The sequence below is a fragment of the Pelobates fuscus genome, chromosome 2 (assembly GCF_036172605.1).
Source record: "Pelobates fuscus isolate aPelFus1 chromosome 2, aPelFus1.pri, whole genome shotgun sequence".
Classification (NCBI taxonomy): Eukaryota; Metazoa; Chordata; class Amphibia; order Anura; family Pelobatidae; genus Pelobates; species Pelobates fuscus.
In genome coordinates this window covers 68,848,635-68,867,832 of record NC_086318.1, presented here as the reverse complement: position 1 = coordinate 68,867,832, position 19,198 = coordinate 68,848,635, and the positions used below count along the sequence as shown (strand labels likewise).

At 36.8% G+C, this 19,198-nt stretch overlaps 1 protein-coding gene and 1 long non-coding RNA gene across 5 annotated transcripts in view; one reads left to right on the top strand and one right to left on the bottom strand.

The window, feature by feature from the left end:
- Nucleotides 1–19,198, bottom strand: part of LOC134586612 (uncharacterized) — an 880,984-nt gene that overhangs the window by 577,318 nt on the left and 284,468 nt on the right. The gene's annotated exons all lie outside the window — the stretch shown is intronic.
- STAG1 (STAG1 cohesin complex component) overlaps nt 1–19,198 on the top strand; it is a 127,322-nt gene that overhangs the window by 103,325 nt on the left and 4,799 nt on the right. For all 4 annotated transcript variants that reach the window (XM_063442237.1, XM_063442236.1, XM_063442235.1 and 1 more), the window contains 19 exons: nt 1,571–1,678; nt 2,121–2,235; nt 2,745–2,862; nt 4,396–4,499; nt 5,266–5,358; nt 7,579–7,668; nt 8,754–8,957; nt 10,061–10,131; nt 10,914–11,001; nt 11,087–11,167; nt 12,250–12,342; nt 12,548–12,722; nt 13,188–13,327; nt 14,764–14,865; nt 15,423–15,571; nt 16,356–16,484; nt 16,863–17,068; nt 17,315–17,486; nt 17,977–18,087. In XM_063442237.1, the coding sequence (XP_063298307.1) occupies nt 1,571–1,678; nt 2,121–2,235; nt 2,745–2,862; nt 4,396–4,499; nt 5,266–5,358; nt 7,579–7,668; nt 8,754–8,957; nt 10,061–10,131; nt 10,914–11,001; nt 11,087–11,167; nt 12,250–12,342; nt 12,548–12,722; nt 13,188–13,327; nt 14,764–14,865; nt 15,423–15,571; nt 16,356–16,484; nt 16,863–17,068; nt 17,315–17,486; nt 17,977–18,087 (2,349 nt within the window). The remainder of the gene's footprint in view (nt 1–1,570; nt 1,679–2,120; nt 2,236–2,744; nt 2,863–4,395; nt 4,500–5,265; nt 5,359–7,578; nt 7,669–8,753; nt 8,958–10,060; nt 10,132–10,913; nt 11,002–11,086; nt 11,168–12,249; nt 12,343–12,547; nt 12,723–13,187; nt 13,328–14,763; nt 14,866–15,422; nt 15,572–16,355; nt 16,485–16,862; nt 17,069–17,314; nt 17,487–17,976; nt 18,088–19,198) is intronic.

The following is a 19,198-nucleotide window of genomic DNA, read 5'->3' as shown; positions in this document are numbered from 1 at the left end:
TACTAAACCAAAATGGGCATAAGATAGTACCAGGCTTTTTTTTTTGCTGCCTATTGGGTTTCTATTCCTAAATACGTAGTATAGCTAATTCACGACCGTTTGCACAATTAGTAGATAAAAATGTCGTTTATTTCTACAGCGAAATGTTTCAGATAACAAAAAAAGGGGGCTCCTGGAATAGCAGAAATTGATCTTTTTTTTTTTTTTTTCTCTCCCACCTGTGTGCTTTTTCTTGAATTACCTACACTACTGTGGAGTTTGTCTGTTCCAGGTACTGGGCATAGCACAGTGCAATTCTGCTACATACTATTCCGAACAGTAGCCCACCTATCTGTCAATCTGTCATGCCAATGATTAAGGAATATATTGATCAAGTCCAAAACCTAAAGGAAATCGCAAGTCATTTAGGCAGAGCATAAAGTGGATTTTTGTTTAAAAAAAAAAAAAGTTGACATTTTAATTCTTCAGTCTATTCAATTGACTACACAATTTAATCAGACATCTGTAAAACAATAAAGCCTCTTATTATAATCATACAGTTTGTTATGCAATCTCCAATACATAATTTACCCATGGACTGTCAATTCTTTGTAGATTAAGTGATAATGAAGTTGCATTGTGGTTATTTGCGGCATAATCTAGTTAGACTTGCTTTGTCTGTTAACATGAGTTGGTTCTGCCCAAAACAGGCTAAATCAGGGCTTGCCCATGTTTGCCCTTCTATGCTTTTACTAACATTTCCAAGCCATATGCACATTGGTGTCCAGTCATAGCCTTCACTTTATTGATTTAAAGTTATGCTAATATAGAATTGTCAGAATTATTTTGAAAATGCTGTTTGGACAAGGTTTGTTTTATCTTTTTATCTGTGTTATAGATGTTCATATATGTATGTATTTTAAAGGCATGCTCATTGCGAAAGCTACCTCTATGTTCCTTATATGTGTTATAATGCAAAGCGCTTCCCTATCTCCCAATACGCATCTTATGAATGATTGCTTGGATTTCCATATTATCAGAGAACAAGCCGAACTTTGAATCACATATTTCACTTTATTTTGTAATGACTTATTTTAATACATTTACGCAAAGTAGATGGTGGGAACCGCACTCAATCCCAGCGGCAAAGGGTGCTCCGGATCAGGACCAGCAATCCCAGAATTATACACGAAAGAAGAAAGGACCACAGGCACTCCAAATTGAAACCGTATGCAGATTTATTAGGAAAAAATGCAACGCCAAGCAACGTTTCGACCAACAAAGGTCTTTTTCAAGCTTGAAAAAGACCTTTGTTGGTCGAAACGTTGCTTGGCGTTGCATTTTTTCCTAATAAATCTGCATACGGTTTCAATTTGGAGTGCCTGTGGTCCTTTCTTCTTTCGTTATTTTAATACATTGTCACTTTTTACTGCATATGAAATGCAGGTTTGCTATCTCCATTAATAGTTCATTAAATACCATAGGTCTCGCCCGTAATAACATTGAAAGTAGCATTCTGTTGGCGGTTTTACCTTTTGTATTTTTGCCCTGTAGTTACTGGCTGTGAATTAATCTCTTGCTGCTCTTTCAGTGGCAGTGAAGAGGCGCTCTCCAATGAAGACTGTGAGAATGTTTACCACCTGGTGTACTCGGCTCACAGGCCTGTAGCTGTGGCAGCCGGGGAATTCCTTCATAAAAAGTGAGTACTTACAGCAGTGACATTCGCAAGAGCCACCATCATTAGTAGGACTATAATAGCTATTGTGAGTGAACAGGTCTCTGGGGTTATTGGAGGTGACTGCAAAGTTTGATTAAAGCTGCACCAATAAGAACATTAAAAGTGCTTTGCTGTTACATACTTTAAATGAATTCCGCTATTATTCATACTTAAGACAGTCTCTTGAAACTTGCTGTTTTAAAAAAAAATGGGCGGGGGGGGGGTTTATCTATAAGTATCTTCTAGTTTAATAGGTTGATCACTGTTGAGACCTTAAAGTGCTTCATTTAACTAAAATAACGTCTAAAACGAGATCTAATATTGCATGTATATTTATTTGCTGAAACCTCAAATTGTCATTAATGTTTTGATCCTTACTCGTGTTTTCAAACTAGTTATACATCTTGCTTTTCTCTCTGTCCAGGTTATTCAGCAGGCATGACCCTCAAGCCGAAGAGGCTCTGGCCAAAAGAAGGGGTCGTAGCAGCCCAAATGGCAACCTTGTTAAAATGTTGGTGCTATTCTTTTTGGAAAGCGAGGTAAGAAGCTAGTAGCTTTAAATAAAATGTTCTTTTTGTTTTTGTGTATGTCTTGACCGAAGTTGCAGAACCTTTTCTGAACTCTTGAAAAAGGAGGGGGGAAACCCATATTTTTATTGAAAGATTGTCCATCTCAGCATCTTTATTAAAAATACAATTGTCATAACACATTGTAAAGGTTCTGCATATGTAACTAAATGCTAGCAGGAATGCAGTTTGGATACTCTGTCCAAACAGATATAGTGAGTAAGGTGTTACATTACTTTTTTTTCGATAAACTATCCTCCTTTCAGGCATAGTCTGTAATATTAAACAAATGTATAGCCTAGTATTGTGTAATTGCTCACAAAGTGCTGTCAGGCAAAATCAAACCTAAAACTGTAGATTTGCAGTCAAAGAATTCGACACAATTGCAGTCTGTGAATTTGTATTGAGAAATACAGTGCTGATTTAATGTACATACACTCTGTTCTGTGTGATCTTATCATATATACATTTTTCTCTTTCAGTTGCATGAGCATGCAGCCTATTTAGTGGATAGTTTGTGGGAAAGTTCTCATGAGCTTCTGAAAGACTGGGAATGCATGGCAGAGCTGCTGGTGGAAGAGCCAGTCCAAGGGGAGGAAGGTAATCCTTATAAACCCAGTCATGCCTTGCTTTTAAGTGCTGTAAAATAATTCAATAAATTGTTTGTGTCTGCAAAAGCCCAGCACACTGATCTCCTGTTGTATGTATCCTGGTGTTGCTCTGTCGGCTAGGATATACATAACTGAATCAGGCACGCTCAAGGAATTTGTAAATCAACTACATTCTTCTTTAATCCAAAGGTGAATTTACAATGGATACCTGCCACACGTAAAACGTCAGATATATATAAGCTAATGACCATGAGAAAAAGGGTTCATAATCTGGTGATGTCACCACATGCCTTTTTAAGTAGTAAACATAATGACGTAAACGCTGGACAATTCATAAAACTGGATAGTGTCCGTTTACGGATTAGACCATGAATGGAGAGCAAAGTGTACCAAAACCCAAGTGACTTGTAAAGTATCTGCTACTCACCAATATGGAATAGAACTAGAGGTAAATACACATGTAAGAAAATTCGCAAATATAACAAATAAAAGGAAGCTAATGAACCATCTACAATAGGGGAAGCATTTCAAAGGTTAATTTTGTTTAACCCTCTGGGGGCCAAGGTGTGCATTGTAGATCCAGTAAGATTCTCTTCTCAGCAGGTTAACGTATGTCACCTGCTCATGGGAATAGGGGGACATGGTCAATGCCCATGATACTTGAAGGCAAATCCACTCAACCGGTGGCCGGACATTTTGAACAGGTGGGACATACTCTACTGATGCTCAGGGTCATGGGCATTGACCATGCCCTTCTATCGTCATGAGTAGGTGACACACGTTAACCTGCTAAGCGAATTTTACTGGATCTTCATTGGGCACCTTGGCTTTCAGTGGGTTAAACAAAATTAACACTTTGAACTGTTTCCTCAATTGTAGATGGTTCATTGGGGGTTTGAGGGTTCCACGATGTTGATACGCTATGTCAAAGGGTTCCACTGGAAAAATGAATTAGGAACCCCTCGTCTAGAGATTACGTCGTCATGTTCACTACTTTATATGTAAGCGATGACTTCACAGGATTATGTAGCCTCTTTCTCACAATCTCCCTCATTTTCTTCACCATTCGTTTACTAATATCTGCCATTTTACACATTGTAGGTGTCTTGATTAAAGACCTTGTGAGACTGAAACCTTCATTGTAAATTCACCTTTTTAAAACCACTAAATTCTACTTTAATCCAAATTCCTCAAGTGTGCCTCATTCTGTTTTTTTAATTATTTTACACCCTAGTTTATAGTGCGGCACAGGGGTAAATATCTATTATGGATATATAAATGAACAGATTGATATTGCCATTTTTTAAATTTATTTATTTTGTTGTTGAAGTGATATGTGATGGCTTCATTTACATAATGCATATTATTTGGAACTGGCATTTAATTTTTCTCTTACAAGTATTTTTGTGAATTATCATACCACTTAACACTTTGTTACATAGTTTTTAACGCAGCTTTAAAATAAAATTGAAATCATTGTGTTTTTTTTTTTTTAATTTTATTTATTTTTTATTGTTTTTAGTGATGTCTGAGCGCCAAGAGACTGCATTGATTGAGCTCATGGTCTGTACAATACGTCAAGCTGCAGAAGCTCACCCTCCTGTTGGAAGAGGAACTGGCAAAAGGGTATGGATTACATGTTGTATGAGTGTTTTCTTTACACTTCTTTTTATTTCTTATGTTTTCTTACACAAAGGACCCTGATTTACTACCTTTTCTTTGTTGTTCTTGCTCTTTTAAAACGGCATTTCTAGGGTGTTTATTCTAGAACCAAAAGTAGAAACAAATCTTTTTAAATTTCACATGTGCAAAATCAGAATATCCGTTTCCTAATTAATGTCCCTTAGTAGATGGAAGAGGTGCAGTAGTCTCTTGTGGGAGCAGCCCTTGTTAGAGAGTACATTTCATGAGTTTATCAAACCAGTGACCAATGTACATTGTAAAAACACAATAAGATACTCTTAAAGGAAAACTAGAACAATAGGAATATAAATCTGTATTCCTAATGCTATTGTGTCCCTCTGGCTCACGCCACTAGAGGCATTCTTAGTCATTGCATGACTAAGGGGGACTAGGACACTTTCTCCAGACTACATCAATGAACTGAAGTGGTCTGGGGTGCCTATAGTTTCCTTTAAATTGTCCCAAAGTATTACACCTCATACACAATTGAATTACATTATAGCAGTCATAGCCACAGAGTAGGAAACATTTTCTGGTGATGGCCGAAGAGAACTCGGTAAGGGTTATAGTAATTGAAATAAAACACAAAAAAATTATTTTCACAAGATCAAAAATGTTTTGTTTAAAAAAAAAAAAAGCATTCGTGATGATAATGCAGCCATTCTGTGGTTTCTTGTTTAGAGGTTAATTGTGTTCATTTGTATTATAGGTGTTAACAGCGAAGGAGCGAAAAACTCAGATAGACGACAAGAACAAGCTGACAGAGCATTTCATTGTTGCACTGCCAATGCTGCTGTCTAAGGTTTGTTTTCTAATTGTGGTATAAAATAACTTGCAGTAGGTACTATTCTGGAGGCTATTGTAGTGTCACAATTTGCTATGATCTGTATGAAAGGTGGCATCCCTAAGAGGTCAATGGAATTATTTTCCTTCACCGCAGTTCTTCCCATGAAAACCGTGCAATGTTTACTTCTGTCTTTAAATATAGGACGCACAGCAAAAATAAAAACCTAAATTAGATCAAGACTTGTTTATTACCTAAAATAGCATTTACTTTTGTCTGTAATGAGGCGGTAATTGAGATTGGGCAATTATTCCTGGTTTTAAACATCCTACTGCCTTGTCCATAAAACAGAGTGCAAAGATAAATCCCTTTTAGAATATTCTTTTGGTAAGGTAAGGCTGATGGTAAAGGTTTTGCCCATTTGTATAGCGTTTTGTTGAAAAAAAGTATCCTGGCATTTTTGGAAAACACACTAGAAAAGCAAAACCTACTTATAGGTTACTATACAGTCTGCAAATGGTGCGGTGGATGTGAAGTTTGATCCGTTAGAATAGAAGCTTCTCTGGGTGTACAATAGAGGGTTGTTAAAGCACTAACTAGGTTAACATCACACATATAGAAGTTCACTGACTTCGCAGTTCCAGTTTGAGACGAGGGATATGTAATAAAATCTCAGATTCGTTTTTGGATCAGTTAACTGCAACATCTTTAGTTCTTTTAAGGTCCATGGGCTGTGCGTTAAGGACAGAAGCAAACTTAATTTTGACTTTTTTTACAATACCCAATCTAGTGAATTCTAAATGAAACTGTTGCAATATCTACTTAAATTACTCTAGTAACATTAAATCCTAGCCTGACACTTAACATATTTAAGATGCTCCTTGTGGCTGTTCCTGGAATTACATTTCACACATTCTGCTTTATTTCTACTGCAAATAAGCCAAGCTCCCCCTGTTGTGTGTAATTTTGGAATCTGATGATTTTTCATTGTACTGTTACAAAACCAAAAATTAGTTTATATGCATTATATCACACGTCCTTATGCATATTTAAGACATTTACCACTACATTAACTATTATTGTGCATGCTCATGTACCAACACCAAAGCAAACCCCTTATCTGAGAGATGCTGACAATAACCTTTCTTTCTGTAAAAAGGCAAAATCTCTGAGATGGATATTTTTAATATCCATCTCAACTAATTAAAGAAACAATCAAAGCACTACAGCATGTGCCAATATTGTCCTGTCCAATGAGCATGGTCCTTCATGGCCTTGTTTAGCTTTGTAATTTGTTGAAACATACTGAAATTATTTGATTACTGTGTGACAGTACTATGGAGCTTTAGGCACCAGAACGATTACAGCAGGCATGGATAGTTCATTTAACCCTAAAAGGGATACAGTTGGCACCACACTTGCATAATCTCATTGAAGTGGTTATAGTGTCTGGAGTCATTGGCACTTTACTTCTATTCAGCATTAAACTGTTTTTATTTTTTTAATGCAGCTTCTCATTTGTGATGCTTGGTCTAGTGAGGAAGTGTTAGCCTGATCAGCAAAGGGCAGCTATGTTTGGCTCAGTGTCAGCTGGCTGCATTCAGCCTAGCATAGTGCCATTTTAAGTACAGGTATCAATCAATTTGGCTAGAAGAAGTGCGTAATCTCTGTTTTAGCCATACCTCAATTGGGGGCAGAGCCATGGGAAAGGCCTTCAGGTCGTTTGGTGCTGGCAGCATCTTAGACTCCTCAAACGTCATCCAGAGAATAAACTACTTATGCATTGAACTCCCTGCACACATTAAGCCTGCTCTGTAGGAAAGCATTGAATCAATCCTTTCCTATAAGGATTTAGAATATGTTGGACATCCTTCTGCAAAACGTAAGGATGTCCAGCATCGTTTTATGGAGTTAAAGTTAGTGAAAAGGCATGAAGCACTGGTAGACAGCCACTAGAGGCGGTCTTAACCCTACAATGAAAACAATGTTTTTAGCTGTAGGTTAATGGATTGTATACCCGGACCACTTCAATGAGAGGACGTGGTCTGATTGCCTGTAGTGTCCATTTAAATAATCCTTTTGTTTAAAATTACTATTATTGAAGGCAGTAATGGCCATTGCTTTCACCAGCACACAAGTTGTAACCTGGGACAGATAGGAGGCCCTGCAACGGTTTATATCTTAATTGTCTTTAATTGTGAGTTAACCAAATTTCATTTATTTGTTTGTTTGTTACAGTATTCTGCTGATGCTGAGAAAGTTGCAAATCTTCTTCAGATCCCTCAATTTTTTGACCTGGAACTTTATAGCACTGGGAGAATGGAAAAGGTATGTGAACAAATCTGCCCTGTATGTCTCTAAATCAAATAATCTACAAAGTTACATGGTAATGTAGGTTTAATAAAGGTTCAAGTCTACAAAGTTCAGCCTTTATATGCAAAAATTATTGCTGTTGAACCAAAAAACCCTGCTTGAATTTTTTTCAATTTGCCACTCAATGGGGGGTAATTCTACATTACACCATCTGATTTCCTTTTAACATTTATAACAAATTTAAATTATGCTGATATAAGTTGTTACATAGATTTAAAGGGACACTATAAGCACTAAAACAGCTTTAGCTTAATGGAATGGTTTTGGTGTATAGATCGTGACCCTGCATGATTTATACACCACTGCTCAGTTTTAGGAGTTAAATCACTTTGTTTTATACAACCTTAGTCAAACCTCCCCTGGATATGACAGTCTCCTGTAAAGAGCGATCTAATGTTTAAACTTCCTTTATTTCTGTTTATTGTAGAATTCCTTATCACTAATTATGTTAATAGCCTACATGAACCTCCTATGTGTGATTTAAAGTTGAATTAACAGAACATGAGGTAAAAACTACAATTAAGAAAACACAGTGCTGATTGAAAATGAAACCATATTTTTCATGCAGGTATCACATGTAAATGAGTCACAGCCAGGGGACATGTGACTAGGACGGCATGATTTCACTCCTAAAGGGCATGATCTATACACTAAAACTGCTTTGTTACACCAACGTTGTTTTGGTGCTTAGAGTATTGCTTTAACACGTAATTCTACAGTGTGTTACTCATTCATAGAATACAAAGATGAATATTAATACTTATCATGTAAAATTATTTGACAAAATGAATTTAGGACCACTTTAAAGTAAACCCATCTTACAAAATTGCAGGAAGGCATTGTATAGATAATTGTACAGGCTAAACTAATCTGGGTCCCTTTGCACTTTGGTTCTTAGTGAGTTTACTCCAAAAAAAAAAAGGTGAAAATATGTCTGTATAGTGTAACTACTTGGTTTATTTTCAAAACCTTAAGTACCGCTTTTGTAAACTGTTGTAAACACATGTGCTTTGCTGACCCCTGCTCTGTTGCAAATGTAGCACCTGGACAGCTTGCTGAAGCAGATAAAGTTTGTTGTGGAGAAGCACACAGAGTCCGATGTGCTGGAGGCATGCAGTAAAACATACAGCATACTATGCAGCGAGGAGTACACTATCCAGAACCGTGTGGATGTAGCACACAGCCAGCTAATTGATGAACTGGCTGACAGATTCTCACACGCTGTGGAGGAGCTGCTCCAGGAGGTAGATACACACCTGCACAATGTGTTGGTCTTGTTTCCTGCATGGTTTCTTGATATTTCTGGTTGCTAGACTATTCCTTCAATTTATGTAGGTGGTGTAAAATGGGAAAACTTGGATGGTAACCATGGGTAGTCGATCTTTGCATTTGAATCCGTTTTCCTCTTGTGTGATATGGGTATTCTATTCCAATAACAGGGGGGCATTTTGGCCATTGCAGAGCAGGAGAACATTGTTTAGGACCAAACTGGATGATGTAGGTTTTGGGTTATTTTGTTATTATTATTTAGGAGCCAAAAATGATGTGCATCTGTTAAGATCAATAAATTTAATGTAAAAAGGTTGAGACTGACCATTCTTTTAGTTCAGTGATTTTATATCCGTGCCGTTATGGACATAAAGATTCTTAAGTGGTCATAATTGCAGGCTGGTTTATGGTTTGCATTCATTTCTATGTGTGATTCAGTTGTGAACGTGCAGCTCATATATAGTTAATGAATTGGCCGTTGCCTCATTAAATGCCTTGGGACCTAATTGGAGATGGATGCAGTGAACCATTATTTTACGCTGATTAGCAGCTTCCTAGTGTTAGCTTTTCAATCTAATAGGATAAAAAAAATACAATCATCAAACTTAATTAACCAACATGATCTTCAATTAATTCTTTCCGGTCTTTTAATCTACGTTAATGTCTAGATGTGATTTAAAGTCAATAGTGTTCGGTGCTGCAGAGTTTGCCAAAGTTTTTTAAAAGTAAATGTATCCTAGCCTTGTTTAACAATGGCAACAAGGAAACAACAATCCAATGTTTACACTAGGTGAAAAATACAGCTAATGCATACTCGCAGTACACAACTCCTCTTGAAGAAAATTATTTTAGAACCTTGGTGTCTTTTCTCTAATAAGATTACGTTTTAGTATGAGTTACTTTTCTCTTGTCACTTCTATGGTGACCTTAAGAAACGTGCCTAATACAGTGTCAGTGTACGTCTGGTTTACAGGAGAATTTATGCGTTCAGTCTTTGCTCACAGAGACATAAGTGGCCTCTAGTGATTTGACTTAAATGCTCATTAACCTGTTTTTTTTTTGTTTTTTTTTACACCAGGCAGAAGAAGCCGATGAAGATGATATCTACAATGTACTGGCCTCATTAAAACGGTTAACGTGCTTTCACAAGTAAGTACACCTCTTTCTTTTAAGTGACTACATCCTTTCAACCCTGCTCTTCATACTGACAATACTTGAGGTTTCACAGCTGCCTATTATAAATCCCTCCCCCTTGCCCCAATTAGATCATTGTGTAGTCTTTGAGGAGAACATTGAATGAGCAGCCCGGGGTTGCTGATAATGTACAATGCGGATTATATTGTAGACATTTTGGATTTTGGAAACAAAAAAAAAATCTTAAAGTAAGTTAAACTATAAACCGTGTATTCATTTTTCCCTTTTCACCCCTTGAATAGCCTTGCTGCAAGTGGTTTTTTTTTTTTTTTTTGGGGGTTTTTTGTGTGTTTTTTTTCTCAAATTTCTGTGATAAAGAATGTTTCCCTTTAAAGTAAACTCATCGTATAAAATTAAAAGATGGCATTGTAATGCTAATTTGGCCATTTATTCTGAGTTGAGTATTCCCATGTATTTGTCATCTACGTAGACACTATGCTAAACTATTTCTACATTGATTTAGTGGGTTTAGCACACACTCATTCCCAGAACGCAATGTGCATATTGGTATTGTTATGATTATGTGGCTGCTTGCGCATTCTACTATACAATCCAGGAAGGTAAATTCAGATGTGTATATGCCTGAGGTTTCACTAACTCGCTGTAAAAACATTTTTGTTTCTACTTACCCGAAGGGCACCATTGTAATATACCCACTAGTGAATGATATATTCACTTTTTCTTGCTTTGTGGTGGGTAACCTGTTTTTTTTGTTGTTGTTTGTTTGTTAATTGCAGCGCTCATGATCTCACTAAATGGGATTTGTTTGGCAACTGTTATCGGCTACTGAGAGCTGGGATTGAACACGAAGGCATGATAGAACAGGTAAAGAAAACATTTGTTCTTTAAATGCACTTTTTGCATTAAAATATTAGTGGAGGGAGAGTAATCATATTTTCCTTATTTACAGATCGGGGTCCAGGCTCTGCAGTGCTCCCACTACTCCATACTTTGGCAGCTGGTGAAGATCACAGAAGGCAATCCTTCCAAAGTAAGTAGATCAGCCATATATTTGTTTTATGAGCTTGGTGGATGTCAGACAAACTGCTTTGTCCTTCTGGTTGATGTGTTGTCTGTGATGGAAACCTACTTTAGTGGATGCATCCTTCCTGGGCCAAATGTCCCCATGTAGATTTTGTTCAGTAATGGTAGTGTCTTATGTTTAGTGCAGGAGTTGTTGAATTTCTCACATCCCTGGAAAATTTCTGTTTGATAACCGTGAAATACCGGCATACATGTCAGTCAGTCACTTGGGATATGAAAAAATATATTCTATTAGGAATGGTTTACTGTTTTATAGTAATCTGGGAAGAATTTGAATTAATGGGGCACTATAGTCAACAGCACTGTGGAATCTGTTGGCGCTTTCTAAATAACAGTAAAAAATAAAACCCAGAACAACTACAGCTTATTGTAATTGTTCTTGACAGTATAATCATTCCCTTCAGTCTTTTTGCAGTCAACACTGTCTTTTCAGAGAAAACGCAGTGTTTATATTAGAGCATAGTGATAACTCCACTGGCCACTCCTCAGATGGCTACTAGAGGTGCATCCTGGGGCAGTGCTGCACAGTGCAGCACTGACATTTAGTGTTCCCACCCTCTGCATGGAGACATTGAACATTCCTCATAGAGATGCACTGATTCAATGCATCTCTGAGGCGATGCTGATTAGCCAGGGCTGTGTTTGGCTTGTGCTGGCTCTGACCATGATCTGCTACCTTGACCGTGTCAGCCAATCCAATGCTTTCCCATGAGAAAGCATTGCGATTGCCTTGGAATAACATTTCTGATGATGTCATCAAAGCAGGTAGTTCAGGGGCAGAGATCAAAGCAGACTGCAAAAAAAGTAAGATTTTTACTATATTTAGAGAGGCATAGGGGGGTTTGAGGGGGTGGTTTTAACACTTTAGGGTTAGGAATTTGTGTTCATCACCCTACAGTGTTCCTTTAAATTCCTTGCTTGATACCCCCATATCTGTACAGGATTAGTGGTGTGATATCTTTTAAGAATCCTGAGTTGTCAATGTTTGATTTAGGCTGTGGATAACCAAGTGATCTTGTTGATTTATAGGAAGACATGTTGGCGTTGAGAAAGACTGTTAAATCCTTCTTGGCTGTCTGCCAGCAGTGTCTATCTAATGTCAATACAGCTGTGAAAGAGCAGGTAACTATCGTGAATATTTTTCTAGGTGTTCTGTTTTGGGGATTTCCACTACAACCCATCTAAGCCTCTCCAACTAAAAAACTGTAGCCAGTCTTCCCGCAAGCTGTCGGCAAAGCACCATGGGAGTTCAGCAACACCTGAAGGATACGTGACATTCTTGATTTATGTACCATGAATCACCATTATATTTATTTTTTTCCCCCAGGCATTTATGCTTCTCTGTGACCTTCTAATGATCTTCAGCCACCAGTTAACGGCAGGTGGTAGAGAGAATCTAATGCTTCTGGTATTTAATCCGGACCTGGGACTCCAGTCCGAGCTGCTCAACTTTGTCATGGATCATGTCTTCATTGATCAAGATGATGAGAACCAGAGCATGGGTAGGCAAGGTTTCTTGTGTAAAAGCCTAATATTTGAACATAAAGATAGCCGCACTCAATCCCAGCAGCCACCGGGTGTTTAGGAGCAGGACCAGCAATCCCACAATGATAAGACAAAAAAAAGAAATTCTCCAGGCACTCAAGCTTGACAAAGATATCTTAGCAGGTCAAAACGTTGCTGCTTTTGCCTGTTCTATTAAAACTGTCTGCGGTTTGAACACCCTGAGTGTCTGGAGAATTTCTTCTTTTTTTTTTCTGCCTAATATTTGGTCACCTACAGGCCTGGCTATATCAGCTAGGGAACACCTCCTTCGTACAGCTCAAATGTTGTTTACAGAGGAGTGAATTTGGAATGCACTGCACCAACACCAAAGCCCAATCATGCCTCCTGATATCATTATTGGTGTTATAATCTCACTTTTATTGTGTATAGATTTAAAAGGACAAATACTTTTTCAATTTCAGAAGGAGATGAGGAAGACGAAGCCAACAAAATCGAGGCCTTGCACAAGAGGAGAAACTTACTGGCAGCTTTCTGCAAACTGATCATTTACGACATTGTAGATATGCACGCGGCAGCTGACATCTTCAAGCACTACATGAAGGTAGGATAGCTAATGTCCTACACACTAGATAAGAAGACTTCAAAGTATCCTATGTTATCCAAGCTTTGGCGGTAAAATGTCATCTTTGTCAAATTCCAATGGTGACAAAATTTTTAAATTCTCACTGATCAGCATTGATATGCTCCCAAGGGTTTTTACTTTGATCGTCATGTTTCCTTACTCCTTTCATGGTGGTTGGAATTAAATGAAGTCTTAGCGTTGTCTGAATCGAGACTGCCGATGGTTTCTAATATCTGTTGTGACTTGTCAATGCCTAAACTATCTATATATATATATATATATTTTATTATATTTCAATATAAAGCAGACATAACAGTCAGTCAGAAATCTTATCATTGAGCAATCCGGTTCTTATACGTTTTCCGAAGTTGAGTTTCTGACACAAGCATAACATAATTAAATACATACAATACTATACAAAACAATACAATCTAAAATCTAATCCTTTCTAACTTGGTTCATAGCTTCCAATCAGTTTAAATTTCTGGCTATCCCCCTTTTTAGGGAGATTTCACATACGATCTAGAAATTGATCCTTCTAGGAGGGAAAATTGTAGCAAAGCTGATCTAGATTTACCTTGTTAACTTGACTTATGAGAAACATTTTACTGCAAAGCTGGATTTTCTTCTCTAATCACTTCAACATTTTTAGTATATATCCATATAGACAGCACTATTTATTTATTTTTGAGATGAGATGACTTTGACTATCTATTGAATAACCACAATAGATGTTTCGGCTTGTTGTTCTGATTTGAAACCAGTAATGATGTTTTAATATATTTCACTGTGAAGTTGTTTCTTTTTAGTAAAGGCCCTAAAAAACCCAAAATGTTTTGATAATGTTTATGTGATTAATATTCCTTAAACTCTAGCTTATAAAAGATTTAGAATCTATGGATTCTCAGAAATGCTGAACTGTTTTATATCTGATTGCTAAACTTTTAAAAAGGGCCATGGCTGCAATTTGCTGGGGTCTTTCGAATGCAACCTTGTGCACATAACATCAATAATGCTGGTTGCAAAACATGCTGTATATTTCTGGTTTTATAGTATTAATCCTTAGTAAGTGCAGAGTTTATCAGTATGTTTCATTAAATTTATATGTATTGTAGTAAAATCTCTTGGAGAAGATGGTAAATAAGAGAAAGCAATGGCCCAATTAATTGGTCTACGTTTGTAAATAGCAATTTTGGGGCACAGTTAAAAATGCAACTATCTACAGGAACATTATATCGGTTTCCATGGTGATTGCTCAACATCTAAAACTTTGCCCTTGGTATACTATCCATTGTGTTTACAGCAAACCAAGAATGAGCAGTGGTTTATTTTTCTGTTTCCACAGAAAATATTTATTTCTTCATTACTGCACAGGGATTATAAATATAAACCTGTTTTATTCAACTTTTTTGCAGTATTACAATGACTATGGGGACATTATCAAAGAGACCCTTAGTAAAACACGACAAATTGACAAGATCCAGTGTGCCAAGACTCTGATTCTCAGCTTACAGCAGGTAAGGAATCTATTGCTATACCACTTTCACCAGTTCTCATTTAACCAATTAGAGACTTACGGAGGGGTGCTTGCTCTATGTATTGAATTCATAGAGCAAATACTGCATGTTTAATTGTGCAGTTGAAATATGATTTGCTGATTTTATGTGCCTTCAACTAATTTGTTTAGCATAAATGTTCCTGTTTCAATGTAAAGTTTGTTTGGTGTATTTACACATGTGTGTGTAAAGGATAATATTTTATAATGTGAGGTTTATTCACTAAGCACCAAATTGTAGTGAGCAAATCGGCTGTTGTAGCCTGTTTTTTTTTTTTTTTTTTTATATTTCTATAATTTGATGTGTAGTGAATAAGCATCCTAAATGTTACTGTACATTTATCATGTGAGCATGGAATCTGTTTTAAATAGATAGGAATATCATGTAGCATTTTAAATCCACTCAAAGGCAAGTTGTAGAGAAATGTAGGTTTCACTCCAAATACAAACCTTTGTTTTACAGGTGAACAAAGTTATTCATTAGTAACAATTCTGTGTTTTCATTCTACAATTCTATAGTTGTTCAACGAGTTGGTGCAAGAGCAAGGACCCAACCTGGATAGAACATCTGCTCACGTCAGTGGAATTAAAGAGCTTGCTCGCAGGTTTGCACTAACGTTTGGCTTGGATCAAATCAAGACCAGAGAGGCGGTGGCCACGTTACATAAGTAAGTCATGTTATTTCCTAGTGTGAGGTCTAATATGCAAATGTGCAGTATCTGTTATTGATTTACTCATATGAGATATTTGAAGTTGATTTGTTGAGAATCCAGTTCATGGCAGAGGATAAAAACATACATATATATGTCTCAATACGTGTGTGCATATAGGGTGTGTGTTTGAATATTTACTCAGGAGATCACCTCTAATCCATTTCATGGACGAAATTGGGACTTAACTCGTTTCTGGTACATTGTTATAGAATATCTATTTAGTTGTTTTGTACCATCTGTGTTCATTCACTTTCACAAGACTTTCACTTTTTATTTTACATTTATTTCAGTAAATAGATGTTGTCTTTAGCTTGGATACAGCACTCTAATTCTTTATCACTAAGAAAAAAAAATTAAGATTTTAACAAAATAATTTGAAATAAGCTGGGGAATTAGATGGAAAAGGACAGAGCCACTTTAAGTAAGTTTGGCTTCAATTTACTAAGCCTTCTGAAAGATTCATTACTGTTAGAAAAACTTTCTAAATTCTTTATTTACAATATTCCCATAAACTTTAATGGTGACTTCTGTAGATAAATACATTTTGAATGGATTTCTACCAGTATTGAATGATTTAAAACGCTTATTAAATTAAAGGTCTTATTCAGCATTTCTGTTCCCTATTTGACATATAGTACACATTTAATGCACTGTTACGGACTAGAGTCTTTCCATTGAATCAGGTTTTGCTTTCTTATAAGGACTTTTGTGCTAAATTTGCATTTTTCCCCAAACACAGAGATGGAATAGAGTTTGCTTTCAAATACCAAAATCCCAAAGGCATGGAGTATCCGCCACTGAACTTGGCCTTCCTCGAAGTGTTGAGTGAATTTTCTTCCAAACTCCTGCGGCAGGACAAGAAGACTGTGTAAGTGGAATATGTTTATAACAACCATCCACCTCTCATAGTACATCCATTCACTTATGATCTGCCCCAGTTTCCTTTGATAAATCTCAGAGGAGACCCGTTAAACACCATTTCAATGGAAGTGTGTCTTATAATTGAAAATTTACCTTTCTTTGATATCCAGTTGTGTAAAATTGCTAAGAGGTAAAGGTGTCTCATTGAAGAGAACGTTTTACTTGTTCAATGTCAAAAGAACAAGATAGAAATGTATCTTGCATGTTAAAAAAATAAATAAAAATTCAGCTGTAACCAAATTTCTAAAAAACCTTTTGTGTTTACAGTTGTTTAAATATCACACTTGATGTTTCTAATCCATGTTAACAACTTTCTCTTGCTCAGACATTCGTATTTGGAAAAATTCCTTGGTGAACAAATGATGGAGAGAAGAGAAGATGTGTGGCTTCCACTAATATCATATAGAAACTCTCTGGTCACTGGGGGTGATGAGGACAGACTGTCTGTGAACAGTGGAGGCAGTAACAGCAAAAGTTCTTCCATAAGGAGTAAGAAAGGTCGTCCTCCTCTGCACAAAAAGAGGATAGAAGGTAAGGTTAATGCTTCAAAGCAAATGCAAGCTGGTTAACCACTAGAAGTTATATTAGCAATAGTGTATTTATGTATAAATAGGTCCCAAGAAATATTGTTACAAACGTATCATTCATAAACCATTTCTTTTACCGTTTTTTGCCACCAGTACAATATTTTCCCAGAACCATATTTAGATCCTGTAGGTGTTGAAAATTTCCTTTTTTAGATAAAAGTAACGGTTACCTGTGTAATTTGGTTTTCAGAGGAGACTATTGACAATTCGTGGGTAACCAGAAATGACACTATTCAGACTCCAAGCGCACTTACTACACCGCAGTTGACATCCACTGTACTTAGGGAAAACCCCCGTCAAATGCCTGAGCAGATGCCCGAACAAGAATCCGAACATGGCTCCGAACCAGATTTCTTACACAAGTAAGTAAACCTTATGGCTGCAGGCAGTCTGTGCTAAAGGCCTTTTTGTTTTTTTTTTTTTGTTTTTTTTTCTTTTTCAATCTTTCCCCTCATATAGCCACTATTTCTGTGAATCCTAATAGGGTGCTGAAGGACAAAAGCTTGTGTCAGGGGGCTAATGCTTATATCTCTAGAGTATACACCAGGTTATTATTTAGAGGTTTCCACAATCTGTTTTTCAGATTGAGAATGTGTTTCCTAGTGTTTTTATTTTTTTAGAATTTATCCTGTCACACAACTTCCCAAATGCAGACATTAGTCTCTCCAACTTGTTGCCGTGATCAGATTCCCCCCCTTTATCCCTCTCCCAGTCTCTTCCTTATCCATCACATGCTTTGCTGGCACGCGACACTTTGCTTAGTAAAGAATTACATTATTTGGAATGTAGTGTAGATAACTCTGAAAATAAAATAAAATACATAACCCTCTTTTCCTCCCACATCTCCCGTAGCCCACAGATGCAGATGTCGTGGTTGGGTCAGCAGAAGTTAGAAGATTTAGGTCGAAAAGACAGAACATCAATGAACTACATGAAAGTGCGGAGTGGCGTAAGGCACCCAGTGTGAGTGAAACATACAAAATGCATTCCTTGTTAGTCTGCAAACACAGGATAAAACCGAAGCGTTTCACACGTAGCCAGCCCGTGGTTAATAACATTTTTCTGCTTGTGTTTACATTTTGGACATGTAAATCTGTATGGAAGCGATAACTTCTATATTTTTAAAATGTAGCATTTACCAGCTTGTACAGTAATATATCGCTTGGCATAAAGTATGTGAACGACCCAGGTGTGAGCTTCCTATGCAGGATGCAGTTGAAGTTGTAAATGCTCTTTGTCTCCTTTGTACAGTTATCACAAATGGTTGTATTCTGTCTGTGCCATGGGAGGCAAGACAAAAGAACAAAGCCCCCTGTAATGAGCTCTTCAATAAATGATCACAGAGAGCTAATCCATTAAACTTGGCCTGCCTGAAGACGAGAATGCTAATGTTAAACAATTATCTTTCCTGTACTAGGAAAAATGTGTTCGAATGAATTTAGTTTGCTTATAAACACGTATATTGTTCCTTTTGTAGCAAAGCTCCTGGCATATGTTCAGCTACCTAAAATATGATGGATAATTGTGTACCCAATGGCCATCAGATATATGGCAGTACTGTCCTTTAGTAATCATTCCATGATTGGCTAAAATTGGGCTAAAGAGAATTTTTACATTCAATGTTAACATGTTCCCATATAGTAACTGAATACTGCTTGCTGCTGAATCTAAGTCAGCTATAGAATACTCCAGCATTATTTATAAACATTTGTTTATAAAACTGAAATGTTCTTTATTAGGGAGCAACCAATATGGATTTATTTATTTTTTAGAGCAGATACCGATAATCTGTGAACTTTCAGGTCGATAGCTTACCAATAATTCTGTATATTTTTACCATTTTGAGGGGGTAAAAATGTTTTTGTAAAAAAAAATGTATGAAGTAGAAAATGCACAAAATATGCATGCCAGTCAGATTTTTTTTTTGTTTTGTTTAAAAAAAATAAAAAAAATTGTGTGTGTAGTGGATGCAGTGAGAATATTTGATTAGAAAATGTAGTGGATGCATTGTGTGTGTAAATATGTGCGGTAGGAACTCTCTCTTCCCCCCATTCCACTTAATGTTCCTCTCCCT